Below are 27,440 nucleotides of genomic sequence, written 5' to 3' on the forward strand. Positions count from 1 at the left end.
ATGTGTCTATATGGGAGCAGATGACTGTACTATGTGTCTATATGGGAGCAGATGACTGTACTATGTGTCTATATGGGAGCAGATGACTGTACTATGTGTCTATATGGGAGCAGATGACTGTACTATGTGTCTATATGGGAGCAGATGACTGTACAATGTGTCTATATGGGAGCAGATGACTGTACAATGTGTCTATATGGGAGCAGATGACTGTACTATGTGTCTATATGGGAGCAGATGACTGTACTATGTGTCTATATGGGAGCAGATGACTGTACTATGTGTCTATATGGGAGCAGATGACTGTACTATGTGTCTATATGGGAGCAGATGACTGTACTATGTGTCTATATGGGAGCAGATGACTGTACTATGTGTCTATATGGGAAGCAGATGACTGTACTATGTGTCTATATGGGAGCAGATGACTGTACTATGTGTCTATATGGGAGCAGATGACTGTACTATGTGTCTATATGGGAGCAGATGACCGTACTATGTGTCTATATGGGAGCAGATGACCGTACAATGTGTCTATATGGGAGCAGATGACCGTACAATGTGTCTATATGGGAGCAGATGACCGTACAATGTGTCTATATGGGAGCAGATGACCGTACAATGTTTCTATATGGGAGCAGATGACCGTACAATGTGTCTATATGGGAGCAGATGACGTACTATGTGTCTATATGGGAGCAGATGACCGTACTATGTGTCTATATGGGGAGCAGATGACCGTACTATGTGTCTATATGGGAGCAGATGACCGTACTATGTGTCTATATGGGAGCAGATGACCGTACTATGTGTCTATATGGGAGCAGATGACTGTACTATGTGTCTATATGGGAGCAGATGACTGTACTATGTGTCTATATGGGAGCAGATGACCGTACTATGTGTCTATATGGGAGCAGATGACCGTACTATGTGTCTATATGGGAGCAGATGACCGTACTATGTGTCTATATGGGAGCAGATGACCGTACAATGTGTCTATATGGGAGCAGATGACCGTACAATGTGTCTATATGGGAGCAGATGACCGTACTATGTGTCTATATGGGAGCAGATGACCGTACAATGTGTCTATATGGGAGCAGATGACTGTGCTATGTGTCTATATGGGAGCAGATGACTGTACAATGTGTCTATATGGGAGCAGATGACCGTATACTATGTGTCTATATGGGAGCAGATGACCGTACATTGTGTCTATATGGGAGCAGATGACCGTACAATGTGTCATATGGGAGCAGATGACCGTACAATGTGTCTATATGGGAGCAGATGACCGTACAATGTGTCTATATGGGAGCAGATGACCGTACTATGTGTCTATATGGGAGCAGATGACCGTACTATGTGTCTATATGGGAGCAGATGACCGTACTATGTGTCTATATGGGAGCAGATGACCGTACAATGTGTCTATATGGGAGGAGATGACTGTACAATGTGTCTATATGGGAGCAGATGACTGTACAATGTGTCTATATGGGAGCAGATGACTGTACAATGTGTCTATATGGGAGGAACTACAATAAAGAGGACTATATTAGAAGGATCCAGGTCATCAGCTGAGTGTGAAGCATTCTGGGAAGCCCTTAACGATCTATTTGAGGCCAATTGGGCAGGAGACCCCGGTGCCGCCCAGTCCACAGTAGCCATTGGGTTTCTTGCTCAGATACTGCTGGTGATAATCCTCTGCATAGTAGAAGCCTTCTGCTGGGCGGATCTCGGTGGTGATATTCCCGTGTCCTCGGGCGGTCAGCTCCTGTAAGGTAAATGGAGGCAGTCAGCGCTGATTCACTGTAATGCATATGACGCACAGATGTCTATACATGGAGTATGGCTATTAGAATTAGCTTTATTTAAGTGCTACATAGAGGTCGGAGAACCATACGGGAATATACAAAGTAATGGTGGAATTAGCATATCTATAGTATAGGCTGACACGCCCGTGGTACAGTAAGCGTAGCCCATGGTACAGTAAGCGCAGGCTGACACGCCCGTGGTACAGTAAGCGTAGGCTGACACGCCCGTGGTACAGTAAGGGTAGCCCGTGGTACAGTAAGCGTAGGCTGACACGCCCGTGGTAAAGTAAGCGTAGCCCATGGTACAGTAAGTGCAGGCTGACACGCCCGTGGTACAGTAAGCGTAGGCTGACACGCCCGTGGTACAGTAAGCATAGCCCGTGGTACAGTAAGCATAGGCTGACACGCCCGTGGTACAGTAAGCGTAGGCTGACACGCCCGTGGTACAGTAAGCATAGGCTGACAGGCCCGTGGTACAGTAAGCATAGGCTGACAGGCCCGTGGTACAGTAAGCATAGCCCGTGGTACAGTAAGCGTAGGCTGACACGCTCGTGGTACAGTAAGTGTAGGCTGACACGCCCGTGCTACAGTAAGCGTAGGCTGACAGGCCCGTGGTACAGTAAGCGTAGCCCGTGGTACAGTAAGCGCAGGCTGACACGCCCGTGGTACAGTAAGTGCAGGCTGACACGCCCGTGGTACAGTAAGTGCAGGCTGACACGCCCGTGGTACAGTAAGTGCAGGCTGACACGCCCGTGGTACAGTAAGTGCAGGCTGACACGCCCGTGGTACAGTAAGTGCAGGCTGACACGCCCATGGTACAGTAAGCGTAGCCCGTGGTACAGTAAGCACAGGCTGACACGCCCATGGTACAGTTAGTGCAGGCTTACACGCCCATGGTACAGTAAGTGCAGGCTGACACGCCCATGGTACAGTAAGCGCAGGCTGACACGCCCGTGGTACAGTAAGTGCAGGCTGACATGCCCGTGGTACAGTAAGCGTAGCCCGTGGTTCAGTAAGCGCAGGCGGACACGCCCATGGTACAGTAAACGTAGGCTGACACGCCCATGGTACAGTAAGCGTAGCCCGTGGTACAGTAAGCGCAGGCTGACACGCCCATTGTACAGTAAGTGCAGGCTGACACGCCCGTGGTACAGTAAGTGCAGGCTGACACGCTCGTGGTACAGTAAGTGCAGGCTGACACGCCCATGGTACAGTAAGTGCAGGCTGACACGCCTGTGGTACAGTAAGTGCAGGCTGACACGCCCGTGGTACAGTAAGTGCAGGCTGACACGCCCGTGGTACAGTAAGTGCAGGCTGACACGCCCGTGGTACATTAAGCGTAGCCCGTGGTACAATAAGCGCAGGCTGACACGCCCATGGTACAGTAAGCGTAGCCCGTGGTACAGTAAGGGTAGACTGACACGCCCGTGGTACAGTAAGCGTAGGCTGATGCGCCGGGTGTGGTATAGGGTGGCCGGACTCAGACAGCATGGGGAGCACTACAAAGCCCCTTGCGGGCGCTATGGATCGCTGCCCTCGCCACCTATTCTATTCTCCCTCTATGGGGGGCGTGGATCCCCGCGAGGGAGAATAGCCGGTGGCCATCGGGAACCCGTCTGTTTGTGTCTTAACAGTCAGGATCCCAACATCGGGTAAATGACTGTCGGGACCCCGCCCGGCACCCGATGCGCCCACACTTGAAAAACAGTGAGCAAATCGCATTGGTTAATATTGTACGGCATATGGATTCCTAAATCAAGCATCCAATCAGTATAAATAGAGAGAGAGGGGCTAACTACTACTCACCGCTATGAGGTGAAATACCGCCACTGACCACTAGAGGCCACTCGATGGACCAAATTACTTCTTTATGTGTTAAAAGATGTGGTACTTATGTATTAGCAGGGCGCCCGGCTACGCTACGCTGACAACGTACCTTAGTTGACGTAGTCAGCGTAGCTGGGCACCCTGCTAAATATGTGCTTTTATACTTACAGCGGGCGGACGGCGGGCTGAATTATAAAAGGATTATATGTTAGCAGTAATGAGAGTATAGTGCACCTGCAAACCCCCTCTGTCTTGCATATAGCTAACAATCTCAGCAAGGTAGCACCTCTCATTACAGGGTGTGCGGTCTAAGGCCCCCCTCTTCCCACATAGTCTACATTGTGTATCCATACACAATGTACGGGGGGGGAAGACGCATCTTGGCCGTAATTCAGCGTACTGCCACTGGGGGAGCATCACATGGTTTCCCTGCTCCCCCAGCGGCACTACGCTAATTGTGTACACTGCCTCCGCCGGGGTGTCATGGAGTACGCTGCCGGAGGAGGGGAACGCTGCCGCCGGGGTGTCCTGGAGGAGGCTGCAGAGTGGAACGCTGGTGCCGGGGACATTAGGTAAGTATAATGCACTACACACACACTATCAACACACATATCCCCACTATCCACGTCATACCCCCATTGTCCACGTGGGCGCGGAGTTAATTTTATAAAGTGTGGCAAGTGCGTATCCGCGTCCCCTCGCTGCGCTCGCCACACTTTATAAAATTGACTCCACGCCCATGTGGATACTGGGGGTATGACGGGGATAGTGGGGATATGCACCATTGTGTATTAGCACAGCTCCAGTTATGTAGCCAGCATATAGTGGTGTATCGGAATTCTCAATACACCACTACGCAAACTACGTAATGGGCGCCCGGCTAATACATAAGTACCAAAGATGTCATAACAGAAAGGGAAATATTTTTAAAGGGACACTGATCTCTTTCAATCTTGCTGGATATGGAGAGTTTGTGGGCTAAAAACTGTCACAGCTCAAAGTGAAAGTAAAAACTGTCACAGCTCAAAGTTAAAGTACATTGTAGAAGCCGTCATTTTGACAGGCGTATTAACTAGTATATCTCTTATATATTTAGCCAGATCTGTCACTCAACCCCTGTGGAGAACGTTCCTGTGTAAAACAGTTTCACTTTCATGTGTCTGACGTTCCACCCCCTTGACATCACCTCCCCCCGCCCAGCCAGGGCTACAGTACACGCCCACCATCCACCATTACTCCACAGCCACCATCCACCATTACTCCTGCACATCCCTACCCTCTGCCAGGACCCCCGCGACCCCCCTCCCGCGATTCGCGGGACCCCCGCGACCCCCCCCTCCCGCGAATCGCGGGACCCCCGCGACCCCCCCCTCCCGCGATTCGCGGGACCCCCGCAACTCCCCCTCCCGCGATTCGCGGGACCTCCGTGACCCCCCCTCCCGCCAATCGCGGGACCCCGCACCCCCCCTCCCGCGATTCGCGGGACTCCAGCTTTCCACCCTCCCGCGAGTCGCGGGACCCCCGCGACCCCCCCTCCCGTGATTCGCGGGACCCCCGCGAACCCCCCCCTCCCGCGATTCGCGGGACCCCCGCGACCCCCCTCCCGCGATTCGCGGGACCCCCGCGACCACCACGGTATCCGGACTATTGTTAGACAGCACTTACATCGACAGCCATTACATCGACACCATTAGTTCGACACCTCAATAGGTCGACATGGTTTTAGGTCGACATACCATTAGGTCGACATGTTATTATGTCGACAGCTCATTAGGTCGACAGCTCATTTGGTCGACAGCTCATTAGGTCGACATGTTTTTAGGTCGCCACTGCCATTAGGTCGACTGTGTCTATGTCGACAGTCAAAAGGTCGACATGGGTATTTTCACTGTTTATTGAGCCGACATGTGCCGACAGGCGGTATTTCATGCCCTACTATCCACTAGGGCGTGGTGGGAGAATAAAATAGTGTGCCGAGCGCAGCGAGGCACCGTGCCCGAAGCATAGCGAGCGGCTGCGGTACACTTCAAACTGTGTCCATGTCGACTGTGTCGATATTTCGGCCAAAAAACAGTGAAAAAACCCATGTCGACCTTTTGACTGCCGACATAGACTCTGTCGACCTAATGGCAGTTTCGACCTAAAAACATGTCGACCTAATGAGCTGTCGACCTAATGAGCTGTCGACATAATGACATGTCGACCTAATGGTATGTCGACCTAAAACCATGTCGACCTATTGAGCTGTCGAACTAATGGTGTCAATGTAATGGCTGTCGATGTAAGTGCTGTCTAATATCCGTCCCAGACCCGACCACCCCCTCCCGCGATTCGCTGGACCTCCGCAACCACCCCCTCCCGCGAAACGCGGGACCCCCGCGACCCTCCCACAAATCGCGGGACCCCAGCGACCCCTCCCTCCCGCGAGCCCCCTTCCGCGATTCGCAGGACCCCTGCATCCTCCCCTCCCGCGATTCGCGGGACCCCTGGTTCCCCCCCTCCCGGCATTTAAAGGGCCCCCCGCGACCCCCCCTCCCGCGATTCACGGCACCCCCCCCCTACTGTGATTTGCGACCCCCCTCCTGCAATTCGCACCGCCCCCTCCCGCGATTCACGGAACCCCCCGTAGCGCCCCCCTCCCGCGATTTGCGGGCCCCCTCGGCACTTCTCGCGATTTGCGACCGCCCCCTAATTCACACATTCGGGGACCCCACCTCCCGCGATTCATGCCCCCCTCACGCAATTCACGGCACCCCCTTCCTGCGATTCGCAACCCCCCACGACCCCCCCTCCCGCGATTCACGAAACCCCCCGTAGCGCCCCCCTCCCGCGATTTGCGGGCCCCCTCGGCACCTCTCGCGATTTGCGACCGCCCCGTAATTCACACATTCGGGGACCCCCCCTCCCGCGATTCATGCCCCCCTCACGCAATTCACGGCACCCCCCATACCCCCCTTCCTGCGATTCGGAACCCCCCACGACCCCCCCTCCCGCGATTCATGCCCCCTCCCGCGATTCACGGACCCCCGCACCACCCCCCTGCGCCCACCCTCCCTTGATTCACGCCAACCCCCCACACCCCCCCTCCTGCGATTCGCAGCCCCCCCACGACCCCCGCGATTCATAAACCCCTCCCGTGATTCACGGACCCCCGCACCCCCCCCCTTGACTCACGGCACCCCACGCGCCCCTCCCGCAATTCACGGACCTCCGCAACCCCCCTCCCGCAATTCACTAACCCCGACAACCCCCCTCCCGCAATTTGCGGACCCCCCTTCCCACGATTCAAGCCCCCCCGTGCCCCCGCCCACGATTTGCGGACCCCCGCCCCCTCCCGCTAACCGCGGATCCCCACACACCACCCCCCCTCCCGCAATTTGCAGACCCCCCAGACCCCCTTCCAGCAATTCCACCCCCCAGCGGACCACCGCGGACCCCGCTCCCGCATTTCACGTACCGCCCCTAGGTGGGAAATCCGGCCCTGGCTGCCGCACTGCAGGTTTCCCCACTGCCCTCTGCACCAGCGCCACAACTTTTATCAATGTCTTGCCCACATACCACTATTATACAGCCTCCTGCTCTCATGCACGCTCACTCCCTCCCAGTGGGAGGAGACGCTCACCCACTGCCGGGAGCTGCATACTGTCCCCCACCCTCCTCCAGTTCTAGGGATGCCCATCGACCATCAATGATTTTCAAATAATCGATGGTTTATGGCCGATGTTGAATACTTTTGCCATCAATGTGGGAGGACACTGCCCTGCCTCCTGTTCTCCTGCCCCGTAACTTCCGCCAGTGGAGACCCGCTCACCCTGTGTTGCCCACATTCCCCTATCATGGTTTACCGCCCAGCCTCCTGCTCTCATGCACCCTAACTCCCACCCAGTCGGAGGAGACACTGACTCCTGTATTTCTGTGCTGCCACGCTGGACCCTCACCCACTGGCAGAAGCTGCACAGTGTCCACCACCCTCTTTAGTCCCCCGTATGCCCACACACCCCTATCACTACCCAGCTTCCTGCTCTCCTGAACCGTAACTTCCACCACTGGGTAATCGCTGACGCTGTGTTGCCCACATACCCCTATCATGCCTCATATCCCAGCCTCCTGCTCTCATGCACCCTAACTCCCACCCAGTAGGAGGAGACACTGACTCAGGGCCACCGTCCGGTACTCCTGTGCTGCCACGCTGGACCCTCACCCACTGCCAGAAGCTGCAATACAGGGCATCTTTCATACAATTCTAACCATATTTCTCACAATACAAATGTTCACAAATTAAGGGGCGTAGCCCCTTACGCCGGTGTGAAGAGCGCCCGTAGGGCGCGATGAATCACCTAGTATATTATATATACATATATATAAATTAAATAAAAAAATGTGCGCACTGTAAGTATAGCATGCCACCAAAGAGAACCAAATTACTTATTACAATGTACTGTGGTTAAAGGAACCATACTGTATAAAGATGCATAAATAAACTCCGCTCACTAAAAAGTTTTTTTTATAATAAGAAATTTACCAGATATATTTAAAAAGCGGAAATTCACAGTAAATATTGCCCTGGTTCACCTGACCAGTACGTACTAGCTAATTAGTATTAATTGATGGGTGTTTGGGTTTGGGGGGTACAGCATTTGCTGTGGTGTAGTGTCTGTGTGGCAATGTGCCGCTCTGGCTGGTAACTGTCCCATGTTCTCCTCCCTGGCACCCATCACAGAAGAGCCCCTGCCTTACTGGAGGGGGTTCTGGCAGCACTTGGATTCCACACCCCTCTGGGCTGATCAGACTGTGCCTAGAAAGTGTAACAGATGGGGCGGCAGATGGCAGCGCCGCGTATCTCTGCCCAGCTCACCATTTACCTAACGCTGCCATACGAAGTACAGTATAGCCTCAGATGACCCGTTCTGCCCGCGTAGACGAGGTCATGCATCGCCCAGGCTCTAGCAGCTGATAAGAAGCACTTTCGAATGACTCCTGCACCTGATCAGCGGCTTGGGGCATGGTGGAATATATGCAAAATATTAATTAGTGTAACGAAGCGATTACATGTATAATCTGTGATGTTCCTCTTGTCGGCAGACAGCCTTTACACTATAAGACAGCAATATCCCAGGACACGTAGAGATGATCTCTGCCGGTCATACCAGGAGAAGGTGCATGTTCTCTTTTACACCTTGATTCTTAAATTGGCCATAAACTTGTCCTTATTTGCCCAATTTCATCCGATTCCGACGCAAAAGGCCGATAAAGAGGATGAAAACTGGCAAATCGGTTATGTTTAATCTCCGATCCGATCTGCGGTCTTGTTCACATCAGATCGGATCCCCTAGTTCACTAGTGCTGTACTAAGGATCTATTGGGGCCGGAGCCTAGGTTGGGATCGCAAGCAAAAAGACGGCTTGAGATATATTGCATACAGCCCTGCTCCCCGGGCGGTTCATGGGGGGGCTGCAATGTGTCCCCTCGGAGAAGCCACAGTAATGTATGGAGGCCAGAGGGTATTGTATTGGGTAACAGAGATGTGCTGTATACAATAATGAAATGTAGTAGGATTACAATAAAAACAATTTTGAAACAAGACAACTTACAGCATCAGATTTTTTTTTTTTGAGAATAATTTTTATTTTAGGGTCATTAAAGTTAGGTGGCGGAGATGTGGACAAAGAACACAGCGGAGGGGGTGAATACGGAGTCAGATGCAGCGGCAATGTCAGATATTGTGGAGCTGCAGGTGCTTCTTCTGTGCTTACGTCAAAGTCGTACTACGCGGGTGCGGAGGCAGTGAACGGGAATGAGACGTCCGGCATCAGGAATGTGATGCAGAGGGACCTGCCCTGCAGAGGGGGACCTCAGGAGAAGACTGGGCTGGTGGAGATACTGCGTCGCTGGAAAAGTGTGTATACATGAAATGCTACTTACCACAGCTATATATCGCATAGAATCATATCAATACATGTTTCCTTATGTACTGTACATGAATAGACCCCATAGGAGCCAACACATAGGGATGTGCGATTAATTGTCCCGACGCTAACAGCAGGCGTCTCAGTCCGCGCACAGTCAGGCGCACAGCTGCACACCACGGACAGGCTCAGTATAGGCATCTGTATAAATCTGCAGGTGACCGACCAGCCATATATGCAGCAGCAGTTGCCTCTGACTAGGATGAGACTGTCCAGCTAACACGTAATAATAAAGTTGGTACTGTTGCACTGTGAATCTGGCATTGGATGGTGTATAGACGCTAGGTGTATATGCAGTATGTAGCACAATAAAGTCCCCATGTAGCTTACTGTGGCATTATGGTGCTGAGGTAAGCCATGGGTACACGGCGTGTGGCATCATGCCCTGATAGTGCCATCATGGTGAGAAGTGAGGCCATATGACTGGGGAGATCGGACGCACATTATGGACATTTTCAAGGCCAACCTGGAATGATCTGTATACTGCAAGCGCCCTCCGTACACAACATACATTCCCCAGTATGCCATCTGACGGGTCTCTGTGCCAGCTTTATATCAGCAGCCGCTTGGCACGGATTCCACAGCCAGATGCCATAGCTACCAAGTGCTGCCGGGCAGATAAATTGCTTATTTCTTGAAATATAGATCACTCGTTAAAAAAAGATGACACAACAAGGCATTTACCAGGTGGAGATAAGGAACCGGAAAATAAGAGTCAGAAAATGTATTCTGCTATTTATTATAGTGATGGCACGGCGTGTAATAAGGTTCTGTTATTTATTATAGAGATGGCACGGCGTGTAATAAGGTTCTGCTATTTATTATAGTGATGGCACGGCGTGTAATAAGGTTCTGTTATATATTATAGTGATGGCACGGCATGTAATAAGGTTCTGTTATTTATTATAGTGATGGCACGGCGTGTAATAAGGTTCTGTTATTTATTATAGTGATGGCACGGCGTGTAATAAGGTTCTGCTATTTATTATAGTGATGGCACGGTGTGTAATAAGGTTCTGTTATATATTATAGAGATGGCACGGCGTGTAATAAGGTTCTGTTATATATTATAGTGATGGCACGGCGTGTAATAAGGTTCTGTTATATATTATAGTGATGGCACGGCGTGTAATAAGGTTCTGTTATATATTATAGTGATGGCACGGCGTGTAATAAGGTTCTGCTATTTATTATAGAGATGGCACGGCGTGTAATAAGGTTCTGTTATATATTATAGTGATGGCACGGCGTGTAATAAGGTTCTGTTATATATTATAGTGATGGCACTGTGTGTAATAAGGTTCTGTTATATATTATAGTGATGGCACGGCGTGTAATAAGGTTCTGTTATATATTATAGTGATGGCACGGCGTGTAATAAGGTTCTGTTATATATTATAGTGATGGCACGGTGTGTAATAAGGTTCTGTTATATATTATAGTGATGGCACGGCGTGTAATAAGGTTCTGTTATATATTATAGTGATGGCACGGCGTGTAATAAGGTTCTGCTATTTATTATAGAGATGGCACGGCGTGTAATAAGGTTCTGTTATATATTATAGTGATGGCACGGCGTGTAATAAGGTTCTGTTATATATTATAGTGATGGCACGGCGTGTAATAAGGTTCTGTTATATATTATAGTGATGGCACGGCGTGTAATAAGGTTCTGTTATATATTATAGTGATGGCACGGCGTGTAATAAGGTTCTGTTATATATTATAGTGATGGCACGGCGTGTAATAAGGTTCTGTTATATATTATAGTGATGGCACGGCGTGTAATAAGGTTCTGTTATATATTATAGTGATGGCACGGCGTGTAATAAGGTTCTGTTATATATTATAGTGATGGCACGGCGTGTAATAAGGTTCTGCTATTTATTATAGAGATGGCACGGCGTGTAATAAGGTTCTGTTATATATTATAGTGATGGCACGGCGTGTAATAAGGTTCTGTTATATATTATAGTGATGGCACGGCGTGTAATAAGGTTCTGTTATATATTATAGTGATGGCACGGCGTGTAATAAGGTTCTGTTATATATTATAGTGATGGCACGGCGTGTAATAAGGTTCTGTTATATATTATAGTGATGGCACGGCGTGTAATAAGGTTCTGCTATTTATTATAGTGATGGCACGGCGTGTAATAAGGTTCTGTTATATATTATAGTGATGGCACGGCGTGTAATAAGGTTCTGTTATATATTATAGTGATGGCACGGCGTGTAATAAGGTTCTGTTATATATTATAGTGATGGCACGGCGTGTAATAAGGTTCTGTTATATATTATAGTGATGGCACGGCGTGTAATAAGGTTCTGTTATATATTATAATGATGGCACGGTGTGTAATAAGGTTCTGTTATATATTATAGTGATGGCACGGCGTGTAATAAGGTTCTGTTATATATTATAGTGATGGCACGGCGTGTAATAAGGTTCTGCTATTTATTATAGAGATGGCACGGCGTGTAATAAGGTTCTGTTACTTATTATAGAGATGGCACGGCGTGTAATAAGGTTCTGTTATATATTATAGTGATGGCACGGCGTGTAATAAGGTTCTGTTATATATTATAGTGATGGCACGCCGTGTAATAAGGTTCTGTTATATATTATAGTGATGGCACGGCGTGTAATAAGGTTCTGTTATATATTATAGTGATGGCACGGCGTGTAATAAGGTTCTGTTATATATTATAGTGATGGCACGCCGTGTAATAAGGTTCTGTTATATATTATAGTGATGGCACGGCGTGTAATAAGGTTCTGTTATATATTATAGTGATGGCACGGCGTGTAATAAGGTTCTGTTATATATTATAGTGATGGCACGGCGTGTAATAAGGTTCTGTTATATATTATAGTGATGGCACGCCGTGTAATAAGGTTCTGTTATATATTATAGTGATGGCACGGCGTGTAATAAGGTTCTGTTATATATTATAGTGATGGCACGGCGTGTAATAAGGTTCTGTTATATATTATAGTGATGGCACGGCGTGTAATAAGGTTCTGCTATTTATTATAGTGATGGCACGGCGTGTAATTAGGTACATACGGGATCCATCTTATCTGCAACTGGGGGTAAAGGGCTTTTACTAAGGACAGATAACCTTACAGCTGTGTTATAGTGACCATGAGTTCTGTATTACTTATTACATTCTACTTTCCTCTCCTATGCGGCGTTGTGACCCCAGTTGAGAATTCCTACCTCTGGAACTCTCTCCCTATTAGACTCTCCATAAAGCATCAATTTTGCTCCCAAGACTCATTAGCTCAGCAACCCAGTCGCTACTCACATGAGATCTTCAGTGCAGCCTGGAGCCGGCAGCGCTGTCCCTGCGGCGGGGATAGGGCCTCACCACCCTGCAGCTATCCAAGCGGACAGCGGCAGGGAGCGGTCAGCACTGCTGACTGTTCATACATTTGCCCTGCATCATTTAGATAGCAGCGCCGATATGAACAGGGCGCATAGCCTAGCATAGCGCCCCTGTCATCTAGCGCACCCCAGCTCCTTCTTACATGGGGGAGAATCGGTATCAGTTTACATAACGTGCACTGATTCCCCTTCTCCCCCATAGCGCACTTTCATACATCAGGCCCAATCGCACCTAAACCTGACTCTCTGCCACCTGCTGCTTGTTTCAGTGAACTGTCAGTTGTCACAGCTACATGATATATACAGGGGTGCAGCTACCATAGGTTCAGGGGGTGCAGCTGCTATGGGGCTCAGAGCTGAGAGGGAATTCTCCCATTTATTAACCCCTTCATGACAGAGCCAGTTTTTGCCTTCCTGACAGAGCCCTTTTTTTCAAATCTGGCATGTATCACTTAAGTGGGGATAACTTTTTTTTGCTTTTACTTATCCCAGTGATTTTGAGATTGTTTTCTCGTGACACATTGTACTTCAAGTTAGTGGTAAATTTTCGTCGATACAGTCTGTGTTTTTTTGTGAAAAATACCAAAATGTCGTAAAAAAATGGAAAATTTTGCGATTTGCAAAATGTTAAATTTTCTGCTTGTGAGACAAATAATCTTACCACTCCAAATAGTGAATAACTAACATAGACCATATGTCTACTTTATGTTGCCATCATTATTTCAACCTCAACCAGGTCAGTTATGATGTGACTTTGAGTGACTTGTATGTGAGACACCCCCATAAATGATGCCATTTCAAAAACTGCACCCCTCACAGTATTCAAAACAGCATTTTGGAAGTTTGTTAACCCTTTAGGTGTTTCACAGGAATTAAAAGAAAGTGTAGGTGAAATTTCAAAATTTCATTTTTTTTGCAGATTTGCAATTTTAATACATTTTTCTAAGGAACACAGTAGATTTTACTAGAGAAATGTGACTAAAAATTGATTCCCCCAATTCTTTGGTTTTCATAAATATCCTATATGTGGCCCTAGTGTGCACGGTGACCAAACCACAGGCTTCATAATAGAAGGAGCACCTACTTGATTTTGGAGCCTCCTTTTTATGAGATTATTTTTTAGGCACCATGTAGGTTTCTAGGCACCATAAGATGCTAAAAGTTAGGTACCCCCCCACAAGTGACCCCATTTTGCAAACTACACCCTTCAGGGAATTCATCTAGGGGTATAGTGTACATTTCAAACCCCCAGGGGTTTCACCAATTGTGGTACAACTGGGCAGTGAAAATGAAAAAAATAAATTTTTCATTTTCACAGCTCAGTTGTATCAAAATTGGTGAAACCCCGGGGGGTTTGAAATGTACACTATACCCCTTGATGAATTCCCTGAAGGGTGTAGTTTGCAAAATGGGGTCACTTGTGGGGGGGTTCCACTGTATGGGTGTTTCGGGGGTCATTCAACCAGAATCTGTGCTGCAAAATCCAAAAATCACTCCTTCCCTTCTGAGTCCTGCCATGCACCCAACTGGTATTTTTTGGTCACACATGAGGCATTGCCGTACTCGGGAGAAATTGTGGCACAGATTTTGGGGTGCTTTGTCTCCTTCATTCCTTGTGAAAATGAAAAATTTTGAGCCAGATCTGCATTTTTGTGTAAAAAAATGTAATTTTTCATTTTCACTGCCCAGTTGTATCAAAATTGGTGAAACCCCTGGGGGTTTGAAATGTACACTATACCCCTAGATGAATTCCCTGAGGGGTGTACTTTGCAAAATGGGGTGACTTGTGGGGGGGTTCCACTGTATTGGTGCAACATAGCACCCACCATTCCTTCCACCAAAATCTGTGCTGCAAAATCCAAAAAACACTCCTTCCCTTCTGAGTCCTGCCATGCACCCAACTGGTATTTTTTGGTCACATGTGAGGCATTGCCGTACTCGGGAGAAATTGGGGCACAGATTTTGGGGTGCTTTGTCTCCTTCATTCCTTGTGAAAATGAAAAATTTTGAGCCAGATCTGCATTTTTGTGTAAAAAAATGTAATTTTTTACAGAAAAATGCAGTTCTGGCTCAAAATTTTTTATTTTCACAAGGAATGAAGGAGACAAAGCACCCCAAAATCTGTGCCCCAATTTCTCCCGAGTACGGCAATGCCTCACGTGTGACCAAAAAATACCAGTTGGGTGCATGGCAGGACTCAGAAGGGAAGGAGTGATTTTTGGTGGTGGAATGAATGGTGGGTGCTATGTCGCATTAGCAAGACCCCCGAAGCACCAATACAGTGGAACCCCCCCACAAGTGACCCCATTTTAGTCACCAGCTTTGGGAGGGGGGCTGGCGCTGCGGCTGGCGGGGGGGTGGGAGGGGTGCTGGTGCTGCGGCAGCCGGGTGGGTGGGAGGGAGGGGGGCTGCCGGGTGGGAGGGGGGGGGGGGCTGGCGATCGGTGGTAATCGGTGCGGTATATACACACACACACACACACACATATATATATATATATATGTGTATATATATATATATATATATACAAATATATATACACACATATATATATATATATATATATATATAAATATATTTTTTCAGTGCATACTGTACATTTAATTTTTAACTTTTTCTGCAGCTTGATGCTGCTGCTGCTGCTGCGGGGGGGAGGGGGGAGGAGGGCAGCGCTGCGTGCGCTCCAGACGCTCCGGGGGAGCCGGGGGAGCTGCTGCTGCTGCCGGGTGAGTGCCCGGCGGGTTCGAGGGGGGGCTGCACATCGGTGGTGATCGGTGCTGTACTTGACAGCACCGATCACCAGTGAATCCCTGTGTTACCGAGCGGCTTAGCCGCCGGTAACACAGGAAACGCTGTGAATGGCTGTTCAGATTTGAACAGCCAATCACAGCGATCGCCGACCGGGGGGGGCACCCCTGCCCCCCCTGGGCGGCGAGGGGGGATGTCTGCTGTCAGGGACAGCAGACATCACCTAACTGTCACTGCGTCTCTAGACGCAGTGACAGTTAGAAGTCATGACGTATATATACGTCATGTGTCGGGAAGTACTTCCCGACCATGACGTATATATACGTCAAATGTCGTGAAGGGGTTAAAACTTGCAACAAATTTTACAATATTTACAATATATCACAATAAATAAATAAATAAATAAATAGTATTTTACAAATGAAATCTTAATACATAACATAAATGAATGCAAACCGCAATATCAAAGGATACATCTGCCTAATAAGCAAAATATCAATAGAGAAATATATACACATGAATATTAACTTTATAACTACTTCATCCCAATATTGCAAAGGAAAACTGAGCAAGGCTTTTTAGATCTATGCAAAACCTGTTCCATTAAAAAACCCTTATTACCAAAATCTACAGGATGTGAAAAGATAGAAAGTTCCAGCTAAACCTGGAAAAGGATATCTGCCACCCACTCAAGGGGGTTTCAGGCGGCCCCACCAATTGGACCACCTAACAGCATCTACCCTTTTCCGGTCTAGATCCATCATCCTCTCCACCTCGTGCAGAATCAAATCCACCACCACTTCACAAGGAAGGATTTTATCTTTTAGGGAAACCTGACACCGTGCCATCCATGTGTGGTATCTAACTACTAAACTGACTAAATAAATTGTGGTCAAATTAAATACACCATATCTTCTGAATGCTCCATAAGCCCACTCTGGGTAACTAAGCCCCGAAAGGCACGGGATACTCAAAGCTCCTGAAACTCTCTTGTAAACATTCACATTAAAGGGGCACTTGATCAAGAAATGGTCCATCGTCTCCACCTCCCCTAGACACTCCTCCCGTGGACAACCACGATCATTGGCATTTCTCCACATCATGTTCCCCTTCACGTAAAGCTTCCCATGGAAAGAAAGCCAAGCAATGTCTCTAAACTTCGGCGGTATTCTCTCTGAATTTATGAGAGCCAATCCAGCTGAAGCGACATCACTCGGGCAATCCCTTAGTGACAACGGAACATGAAAGTGGGTTCGCAAAATCCTGTCCCCCAACTCCTTCCTGGAAAGGTTTTGTACTTCCCCCACTTCCAGACCCCAACGCTTTGTCACCTTCAAGCTCTGGATAACGTAGATCGGAAGATACCCTCTCCGAATTTGAAGATTCTTCACTTGGCCACCACCTAACCAAAGTCTGAGGAAGGGGGACACCCAGACTTCAAATCCACTTACCCATCGAGGAGGAGTTTCTAACAATAAACTCCCAAGATTAAGTTTTAAAAAGGTTGTAACAAAAAAGACGACAGGGTTGATCATGCCAGCCCCTCCGTCTTTCCTCGACTTGTAAGTAATACCTCTCTTGATTAGGTTCATCCTGTTTCCCCAAAATAAAAGGAAAAACAAGGAGTTCAACCTGGCCCATAAAGATTGAGGCAAAAAACACACATAGCTGACATATAGAAATAACGGGATCAGGTAAGTTTTGCACAAGTCCACCCTTTCCCTGAAAGAGAATTTACACCTCTTCCAGCACTCCACTTTCTTGGCAGCATTCTCCAGACACTTCACCCAATTTAGAGTGGCATAATCACCATGGTCAAAACAAATACCTAGAATCTTTATCTGAGGACTGGGCCGGGGGAGGCTGTCCGGAAGGGAAAATTCTTCTCCTTCCTCCCCCATCCAGAAAGCTTCACACTTCTCTTGGTTTACCCTAGAGCATGAGGCTATAGAGTATTCACAGATGAGCTCTTCCATATCACGTGCCTCTGCCACTGATGACAGAACCACTGTGACATCATCTGCGTAAGCCACCACTTTAAAAGGGAACTCTGGGCCCAGCTGCACCCCTCCCACCGTACCGTTTTCTACCCTTCGTATGAAGGGGTCAATCGCGAATACATACAGGAGAGGGCTCAGGGGACATCCCTGACGAACTCCAGAGCTCACCTCAAAAGCAGGGCCCACCCAACTGTTTACAAGTGGGAAGCTCTCGGCCTGACTGTATAATGTTCTGAGCCAATAGACCACCCTGACTGGAAAACCATACCTTTCAAGTAGGGCCCATAGGTACTCATGATTTACTCGGTCAAAAGCCTTAGACTGATCCAACGCCAGCAAGTATTTTCCCCATTTCTCAGCACGGCACCGTTCTATGGCCTCCCGGACACCAAGGACAGCACTAAATGTGCTTCGACCCTTCACAGTACAGTGCTGGGATGGGGAAAGCAGGTGTTCTGAAAATTCTGACAACCTGTTGAAAAGTACTTTTGCCAAAATCTTTCTATCTGTATTGAGAAGTGCGATGGGGCGCCAGTTCTCAATACGAGATGGGTCCTTCCCCTTGGACAGTAATATGAGGGCAGATATCCTCATAGAAGGAGGGAGGATTCCCCCACCCAGGCACTCATTATATACTTCTACAAGGCGAGGAATCAAGAGGTCAGCAAATACTTTATAAAACTCAGATGTTAAACCATCTGGGCCTGGGGATTTCTTACAACTCAACTTATCAATCGCCATCTTAACTTCCTCTGCTGTCTCACTCCTACCCAAGGTTTCAATCGAGGCATCTGGATTACAAAGTCCAGGTGTCTCCCTCAGAAATGTTTCCATCCTCTCTCTGATAAGTGGCTGCTCAGACAAAAGATCGGAGTAATAAGATCTAATGACTCCCAAGATGCCTTCCTTATCCTCACGAAGAACACCCTGTTTGTCAAAAAGACCCCTCACCTCCTTCATCTCGACTGATCTTCCGCAATTCTGGTAAGGATCAGGCGAGTGGTATTTGCCAAAATCCCTTTCCAAAATCAAAGAATCCAGACGGTTATACTGATATTCCCTCATCTGAGCCTTCACTCGGGAGATTTCCCCACTATCTCCACCCTCAGAAATCAAGAAATCTAATTTCCTTCTCAAACTCTGGTAGATATTTCTCTTTATCAAGTTCTTTTTAGCTACCAACCTCTTGAAGAATCTCCGAATTCTCTTTTTAATCTCTTCCCACCACTCAGATCTACTCCATCCAGCCTCCAAAAGTGTTTCCTGAGATTGAAAGAAGTCTCTAAGGGATTGTCTAACCTTTTCCTCTTTTAGGAGCTCAGAATTCAATCGCCATAGGCCCCGCCCCTTTTGAGTAGCTTCTGAAGCATTCAAAATGACAGAGAGAAAATTGTGATCAGAGAACTCTACTTACCTCTGGAGGCAAAGTTTTCGAAGTCTCCTTAACAAAAAACCTATCTATTCTAGACCTACGATTACCACTAAAGAAAGTGTAACCCGTGAGGTCTGGAGAATGGCGAACGTGCACATCTACCAGACCTGCCTGTCTAACCATGCTAACTAAAAAATTAGAATCATAGCCCAGGGCTGTCTTTGAACCTCCCCTGTCTTTTGGCCTAATAACGGTGTTGAAATCACCACCAAAGACAATCTGCTGAGCCGTAAAAAAGAACGGTTTTATCTCACTGAAGAGACATTTCCTGTCCCATTTTGACTGTGGTCCATAGATATTAATGAGCCTCAGGTCATGTCCCCTCAGATTGACATCTAAAATCATACACCTACCTGCCTGTAATTCTATAACCCTGTGCACGGTTACCATACCAGTAAAAAGCACTGCCACCCCACTGTACGGCTCGGCCGCAAGAGACCAGTAAGAAGGCCCGCGCTTCCACTCCCTCTTTGCCTTGTGGAGGATGTTCAACTTACTAATTCTGGTCTCTTGCAAAAACAAAAAATCAATCTCAACCGTATTGAAAAAATCAAAGGCCATAAAACAAACACGTTCAGAGACTACGGAAGCCACATTAATGGTGGCACATCGTATGGGTTGGGGATCCATGTTTCATTGGGTTATAAAAGCAGGACCTTGCTCACTTTTCATTTACATTCTTCCCAGACACCCTATTTGAAGACCTAGATCTTCTAGAACCTTTCCCTTTGAGAGAGGTTTCCCCCTCCCCAATGGCACCCAGCATGCCATCACTGCCTGACTTCTGGGTCAGACCACCCTTACTTTGTGAGGGTCCAGGATCTGGTGGTTTACTCTCTGACCTAGGAGGTAAACCTGGAACTCTCAATAGGTCTTTTGCAGCTACCCCACTCGGTGCAATTACTGAATTTGACGAATCCATTTCAATTTTTTCCTCATCTTCCTCTACCTGTTGTGTCTCCTCTATTACCATCTCTTGAGTAGGGCAGCCTGTACCATCTATCTCAGAATTTCCAGCTACCTCCTCAACCCCTAATTCTGTGCCTACCGGATCCCACTCTAATCCCTCTTCTCCACTACTCTCCTCATTCTCCACTGGTTTCCTTCTCTTACCCTGCTTTGCTTTCTTCTTACTAACCTTGGGGACAAAAACTAACTCTTTACCCTTTTTTAGAACCTCCCCCTCCTGTTCTTCATCAGTAGAAAATACATCAAATCTATTAGAGAGGACTAATTTTTCACTGTCATCCTTTTTCCTCTTCCCTTTATTTTCTTTTTGAAATTTATCTTTCTTTTCCCCAACATTAGCCGCCCTGGTTTTCACACCTACAAAGACAATTTCTTTGACTGGACCCTCCTTCTCTTTCCTGACAGCTTCCTCCCTCTGTTCTCGCTCACTCTCCATATTATGGCTTGCCCATGGACATCGACTGTAAGGGTGGCCGTCCTCCCCACAAAGGTTACATTTAACATCATTACAGTCTCTTGAGATGTGCCCAATTTTCCCACAGAGTGTGCATTTGGTGACATTACAATCACTACTCAAGTGGCGGAAGTCTCCACATCTAAAGCAGGTGCGTGGCTGCCCAGCATAAAAGCACTGGACGCGGTCTCTGCCAATATAGGCCGCAGATGGTATATGCAAGAAACCTTTATCCGTACTTTTTAACTGAACCATAGCCGACCACGCACCTCCCCAGACTCCCATTGTGAAACCAACCTTTATTAAATTAGATTGCACTGTGCAGAATCTGGACAACCAAAACAAAATATCCTGGGCAGGAATGGACTCATTTCTGACTAATATTGTTATTTTAACCTTATCCTGCTTTGTAACCAAATTAGTTCTATAGTTACTATATGGTGCCTGGGATCTGCATGCCTGCCACTTTGTCCAAAAAGCCTGTAAGCCCTGATAGGAAAGGAAACTTACATCAAAGTCAGGTGTTTTGACTGGATGGATACAGGCATACAGATCTGAAGCATGGAAGCCCAGGCTGAAAATCATCTCTAAAAAGACTTCTTTAGTTGGGACTTCACCTGTCCCTGCCCATTTAAATTGCAAAAGATTTCTCCTCTTAGTCATTTGGCCAGAAGTAACTGCTGTTGGGGGTACATTCATATTTACCAAACTAGCATAAGACCTTGTGCCTGGGACAATTTTCTTATTTACTTCATCAGTCTTATTATTTGCAGCATTAGACACATTTACTACATTTCTGGCTTCAAGTCTCTTTTTCTCACTGCTGATTAATTCAGCTGCAGCTTTTAACCTGGCTGGAGCATCCAACTGGCCATACACAGCCTGAATCACTTCCCTACCCCCCTCAGATAAAATGTTTCTGTCCAAGATAGGCATCCCTTGTGCCGTGTTACAAGGCTGCACTAAGTCACTGTGAGAAGCAGAAGTCTGTACAATGTTAGAAACAGTCTTCACAGCCTTGTCTGTTAACCCATCCCATACACATAATGTACAAAAGTCACTACCATGCTGAGCTGCTGCAGAGCCCACATTACCAGCTGCTGTAGGAATATCATTATAAGCAGAGACACCCTGATCCATACTACACAATGTTACCTTTCTGGCATCCTCTGCTGCTGCCAGGACTGACACACTCTCAGTTGATGCTTTACTTTCGAGTTCAGCAGAAAGGGACACAGGTGTGCTACCTGCAGCTTCTGCCATTTCCACAGGCCTCGTTAACAGCTGAGCTCCATCACAATCAGGTAACCCCTTCACTGCTGTCTGCTTCTCCAGTCGCTTCTCCTTTAATTTGGCTTTAACCCTTTCCAGGGTGGTAGAAAGGGATTCAATTGACTCTTTCAGTACAGACCTTTCCCACTTGCGGCAGGTACTTCTTTTTTTCTTTTTATCTGCAATTCTGGACTGTATGCGCTTGGCTTCTTTTTGCAGGTCCTCTATAGAGAAATTGTTAAAGGACTCTTCCTCCTCCTCACCACACTCTTCTTCATCCTCTGTATTACCTGGGGATGTAGGTACATTTTCCAATGCATCTAGAGGCTTCACCTCCCCCCCCGCTTCACTCCCCCCTGGACAAGCAATGGCTGCTGCTACTCGACCCTGCATTACTTCATGCAGGGGAGCATCCAGGGAGAGTTTGGGGTTATCCGACTGAGGCTCCAGTTGACCCACTGGAGCCTTGCCAACAGAGCAGGTCACTTCCATTTCTGCTCCATCCTGTGTTCCATCACACAGGAGAGCACCCTGTGGCATAGGGAGGGCTTGCTGCGGCTCTACCTGTACCGAAGCCATGCTGAGGGAACTGCCGTCATTGCCTCTCGAGCTGCTCATGTTGCTACCTGATGCACCAGACTGGCCAACCGCACTAGTTGTCTGGGCACCAGGAATTTTCACTTTGGATTCTGTAGTACCACAACCACGTGAGGACTTCCGGGAGACATGTCCCCCAGGAGGATCCATCCCCCTGGGGGAAAATCGCAGGGAATCCCCCTGCAAACACTGGATGCAGCTGCTGGAGCTCACCAAACACCTTACTCACAGCTGACTTAGCACAGACTGCTGAGACTCCACCCACAAGCCTGTCTGGATTACAGGTGTGCAGAGCCCAGAGCTGAGAGGGGCCACCTTCCCTGTCACAGTTACATGTGTTATATACTGGGGTGTAACTACCATAGGTGCAGGGGGTGCAGCTGTTATGGGGCCCAGAGCTGAGAGGGGCCACCTTCCCTGTCACAGTTACATGTGTTATATACAGGGGTGTAACTACCATAGGTGCAGGGAGTGCAGCTGCTATGGGGCCCAGAGCTGAGAGGGGCCACCTTCCCTGTCACAGTTACATGTGTTATATACAGGGGTGTAACTACCATAGGTGAAGGGGGTGCAGCTGCTATGGGGCCCAGAGCTGAGAGGGGCCACCTTCCCTGTCACAGTTACATGTGTTATATACTGGGGTGTAACTACCATAGGTGCAGGGAGTGCAGCTGCTATGGGGCCCAGAGCTGAGAGGGGCCACCTTCCCTGTCACAGTTACCTGTGTTATATACAGGGGTGTAACTACCATAGGTGCAGGGAGTGCAGCTGCTATGGGGCCCAGAGCTGAGAGGGGCCACCTTCCCTGTCACAGTTACATGTGTTATATACAGGGTGTAGCTACCATAGGTGCAGGGAGTGCAGCTGCTATGGGGCCCAGAGCTGAGAGGGGCCACCTTTCCTGTCACAGTTACATGTGGTATATACAGGGTGTAGCTACCATAGGTGCAGGGAGTGCAGCTGCTATGGGTCCCAGAGCTGAGAGGGGCCACCTTCCCTGTCACAGTTACATGTGTTATATACAGGGTGTAGTTACCATAGGTGCAGGGAGTGCAGCTGCTGTGGGGCCCAGAGCTGAGAGGGGCCACCTTCCCTGTCACAGTTACATGTGTTATATACTGGGGTGTAACTACCATAGGTGCAGGGGGTGCAGCTACTATGGGGCCCAGTGCTGTGAGGGGCCACCTTCCCTGTCACAGTTATATGTGTTATATACAGGGGTGTAGCTACCATAGGTGCAGGGAGTGCAGCTGCTATGGGGCCCAGAGCTGAGAGGGGCCACCTTCCCTGTCACAGTTACATGTGTTATATACAGGGGTGCAGCTACTATAGGTGCAGGGGGTGCAGCTGCTATGGGGCCCAGAGCTGAGAGGGGCCACCTTCCCTGTCACAGTTACATGTGTTATATACAGGGGTGTAGCTACCATAGGTGCAGGGAGTGCAGCTGCTATGGGGCCCAGAGCTGAGAGGGGCCACCTTCCCTGTCACAGTTACATGTGTTATATACAGGGTGCAGCTACCATAGGTGCAGGGGGTGCAGCTGCTATGGGCCCAGAGCTGAGAGGGGCCACCTTCCCTATCACAGTTACATGTGTTATATAAAGGGTGTAGCTACCATAGGTGCTGGGGGTGCAGCTGCTATGGGGCCCAGAGCTGAGAGGGGCCACCTTTCCTGTCACAGATACATGTGTTATATACAGGGTGTATCTTCCATAGGTGCAGGGAGTGCAGCTGCTATGGGGCGCAGAGCTGAGAGAGGCCACCTTCCCTGTCACAGTTACATGTGTTATATACAGGGGTGTAGCTACCATAGGTGCAGGGAGTGCAGCTGCTATGGGCCCAGAGCTGAGAGGGGCCACCTTCCCTGTCACAGTTACATGTGTTATATACAGCGGTGTAGCTGCCATAGGTGCAGGGGGTGCAGCTGTTATGGGGCCCAGTGCTGAGAGGGGCCACCTTCCTTGTCACAGTTACATGTGTTATATACAGCGGTGTAGCTGCCATAGGTGCAGGGGGTGCAGCTGCTATGGGGACCAGAGCTGAGAGGAGCCACCTTCCCTGTCACAGTTACATGTGTTATATACAGAGGTGTAGCTACCATAGGTGCAGGGAGTGCAGCTGCTATGGGGCCCAGAGCTGAGAGGGGCCACCTTCCCTGTCACAGTTACATGTGTTATATACAGGGTGTAGCTACCATAGGCGCAGGGAGTGCAGCTGCTATGGGGCCCAGTGCTGAGAAGGGCCACCTTCCCTGTCACAGTAACATGTCCGAACACTGCATGAATTCAGTGCAGAAAGGGATCGTACGGAACCATCCGAGCAGGGGGTGGAGAGGGGCGTGAAGGGCTGTTTGGGCTCATTACCATATGCGTACGCCCTGTGTTTCATGGGCAATCCCTTGACAACGCTGGGCGTATGTATGGTAATCCGGCTGTGACGCACGTGTGGGGCGGACAGCTGACATAGCCGGATGCCAGCTGCCCGCCCATATCCCTGCGTTCGCACGGAGAAATGTCCGAGTGGTCTGGAGCTCTCGGGGCTGCCTGACGACCATCGGAGGATGGGGGAGGTTCCAACAGATGGGGGAGGTGTTCACATGAAACATCCACTCGTGGTCCGTTTGCTCGGCGTCTTACCTCACACGGGCGGTGTGAGCGATCCGTACGGTAGGCAGGGCTAGGAACACTCGGTGGCGGTCCGAAAATACGCATCCGCCGAGTCAACTAGAATAAGGGCCATAATGTGAGGAGAGTAAAGGAGGCAATAGGAAGCATATTTGCCTACCTGACCCTCTCCATGTGGGAGAAAATGCTCTGTTTCTGGTAATGTAAGATTGCCAGCACCTGTGGGGAGCTAGGTAAAGGTGTCACCACAGGTGATGGCAATCATACATTACCAGGGAAGTCCAGGAACAGAGCATTTTCTCCCGCATAGAAAGGGTCAGGTAGGCAAGCATGATAGGAAGAGAGTGGAGGAATCAGGGCCCCAGCACAGAGTATATCAGGAGATGAGTGATGTGTCAGTGAGGACAGGGCTGCATGTGACATGATGTGAGGAGGGGAATGGAGGAAGCAGGAAGCCACAGACTGCTATGAGCCACCACGGTTTCTTATTCCTCTTTTGATATTTTCGTGTCAGTTTCTGTGAGCTTTCCGAGATTCTGTTTCTGGTATGGGACTTTCTGGTGGCCTCCTGTGGTGAGTCTGTGCTATTGCAGCTCAATTCTGTGTGATTGTTCTGCATACAAGGCTGTTTCCTGATTTAGCTCATTTTCTGATCTGGCGGCTCACCTGGAAGAAATTTGTGCTTCAGGAGGCTTGTGCCTCTTCAGCAGTGCTGATTGGTGCTTGCTGCTGTTATATTCACTGCAGACCCAGACCCTGACCGTGGTTATAGCTTCAGCTTCTGTTCCCAGGTGCTAGCTTGCAGTTAGTAGCTTCTAGCTTCCAGTTACCAGCACCCAGCTTCTAGCTTACTGCTTCCAGTAGTCAGGTCAATCTGGGCCATCCAGAGTCCTATGTTCCAGGTTTGTTCCCCTATGCATGCAGGCAGCCAGCTACCAGCTTCCATTTGATGTAGACACCTGCCTCTCTTTAGATTTCACTTGCTCCTGGCTTATCCGGTTTCATTTGCTCCTTGAATCGCTTTGTGCCAGTCCAGGTACGGTAACCGTAAGTGCTCCACGTTGGAGCCCAGGTTTCATTTTATTTACCATTTGTTTGGTTTCTACATTGTGAACAGTGTTTCCATTGTTATTATTGTTCTTATTGAGTCCATACTTGCTTATTTCCCTCTGGGTTCTCCTGAGTTTGCCGCAGGTCTGCGCCATTTGCTTACGTTAACCCCAGCGGGGTTATTTTCCTGTCATCAGTACTATTCTGTATCTGTGTGTGGTTTTGCTGTGTTTTTGTGTGGTTACTATATTTTTATGTATGTAACTAAGTTGCCCTTGTTTTGCGACGAGGTCGCTCATGCGTTTTGTTGTCTATCTTCCCTGTTGATGGCAGGGTGCCATTAGTTTGCTGTTCCTTTCCATTAGGTCCCTTTAGTCAGCTTCACCTTTTGGCCATTTACTAAAAGACCTGGTGGCACCGTAGTTGGGGCGGACCTAATTTTCTCCTCCAGACGTGGCTATTATAGACAAAGGCCTAGTATCCCAGGTGCCAGCCATCTTAAAGGAAAGGTCAACAGAGGCAGAGTAGGGTTCGCTGTGGCTGTCCTAAACAGTGGTAACAGCTGTGGGTTCATACCCAAACCATAACAGAGACTGATAGTTATATAGTGGGAGAAGCAGGGTCCCCAGCAGCACAGAGTATATCAGGAGATGAGTTATATGTCAGTGAGGACAGGGCTGCATGTGACAGGAGCAGTAACATGATGTGAGGAAGGGAATGGAGGCAGCAGGAAGCCAGAGACTAGGAGTTATATAGTTAAAGGAGCAGGGTCCCCAGCAGCACAGGGCTTTGAAGCCAATGATGGAACCATAAGAAAAAAAAATTGTAAATTAATTTTTTTTTCTATAGAACTGGATATCTAACTTTTCAAACTTTTACATTCTTAACGACTAAAACTACCAGACTTTCAGAAGTACGCAGCAGGCAGGAGATGTGTAATACTGAGCCAACGTATTTTTCATCATTAAATGCATATAAAACAGCAATTAATCTAAACCCACACAGACAGTCCGACCGCAGGCATCACTTAGCTGACAATGATGCATTAGCAGCAAATCGAGACTGGCGTTTATTTCTGTATCTATACAATACTTCACAGAGAAAGCACAGGCGCGGTGAGTCAGGAAACTGGCGGAACACTTCTGGAACTTGTAGGCAACAAACTAAGTTACAATTATATTATTAGCTATTTGACAAATTGTTGCTGAGATGGCAGACAGAGCGGACTGAAGGAACACACGATCAAATGTAATTAGAGTTTAAAAATATATAAAATCAATCAAGAACTT

General features: G+C 48.3%; 1 protein-coding gene across 2 annotated transcripts in view; it reads right to left on the reverse strand.

The window, feature by feature from the left end:
* Positions 1-1,407: 1,407 nt before the first annotated feature.
* The window catches only part of MSRA (methionine sulfoxide reductase A), a 213,735-nt gene continuing 187,702 nt past the window's right edge, over positions 1,408-27,440 (reverse strand). For both annotated transcript variants that reach the window (XM_083178784.1, XM_083178785.1), the window contains one exon: positions 1,408-1,780. In XM_083178784.1, the coding sequence (XP_083034910.1) occupies positions 1,619-1,780 (162 nt within the window). In that variant the 3' untranslated portion in view covers positions 1,408-1,618. The remainder of the gene's footprint in view (positions 1,781-27,440) is intronic.

Source organism: Crinia signifera, chromosome 3, assembly GCF_055691185.1.
Source record: "Crinia signifera chromosome 3, ASM5569118v1, whole genome shotgun sequence".
NCBI lineage: Eukaryota > Metazoa > Chordata > Amphibia > Anura > Myobatrachidae > Crinia > Crinia signifera.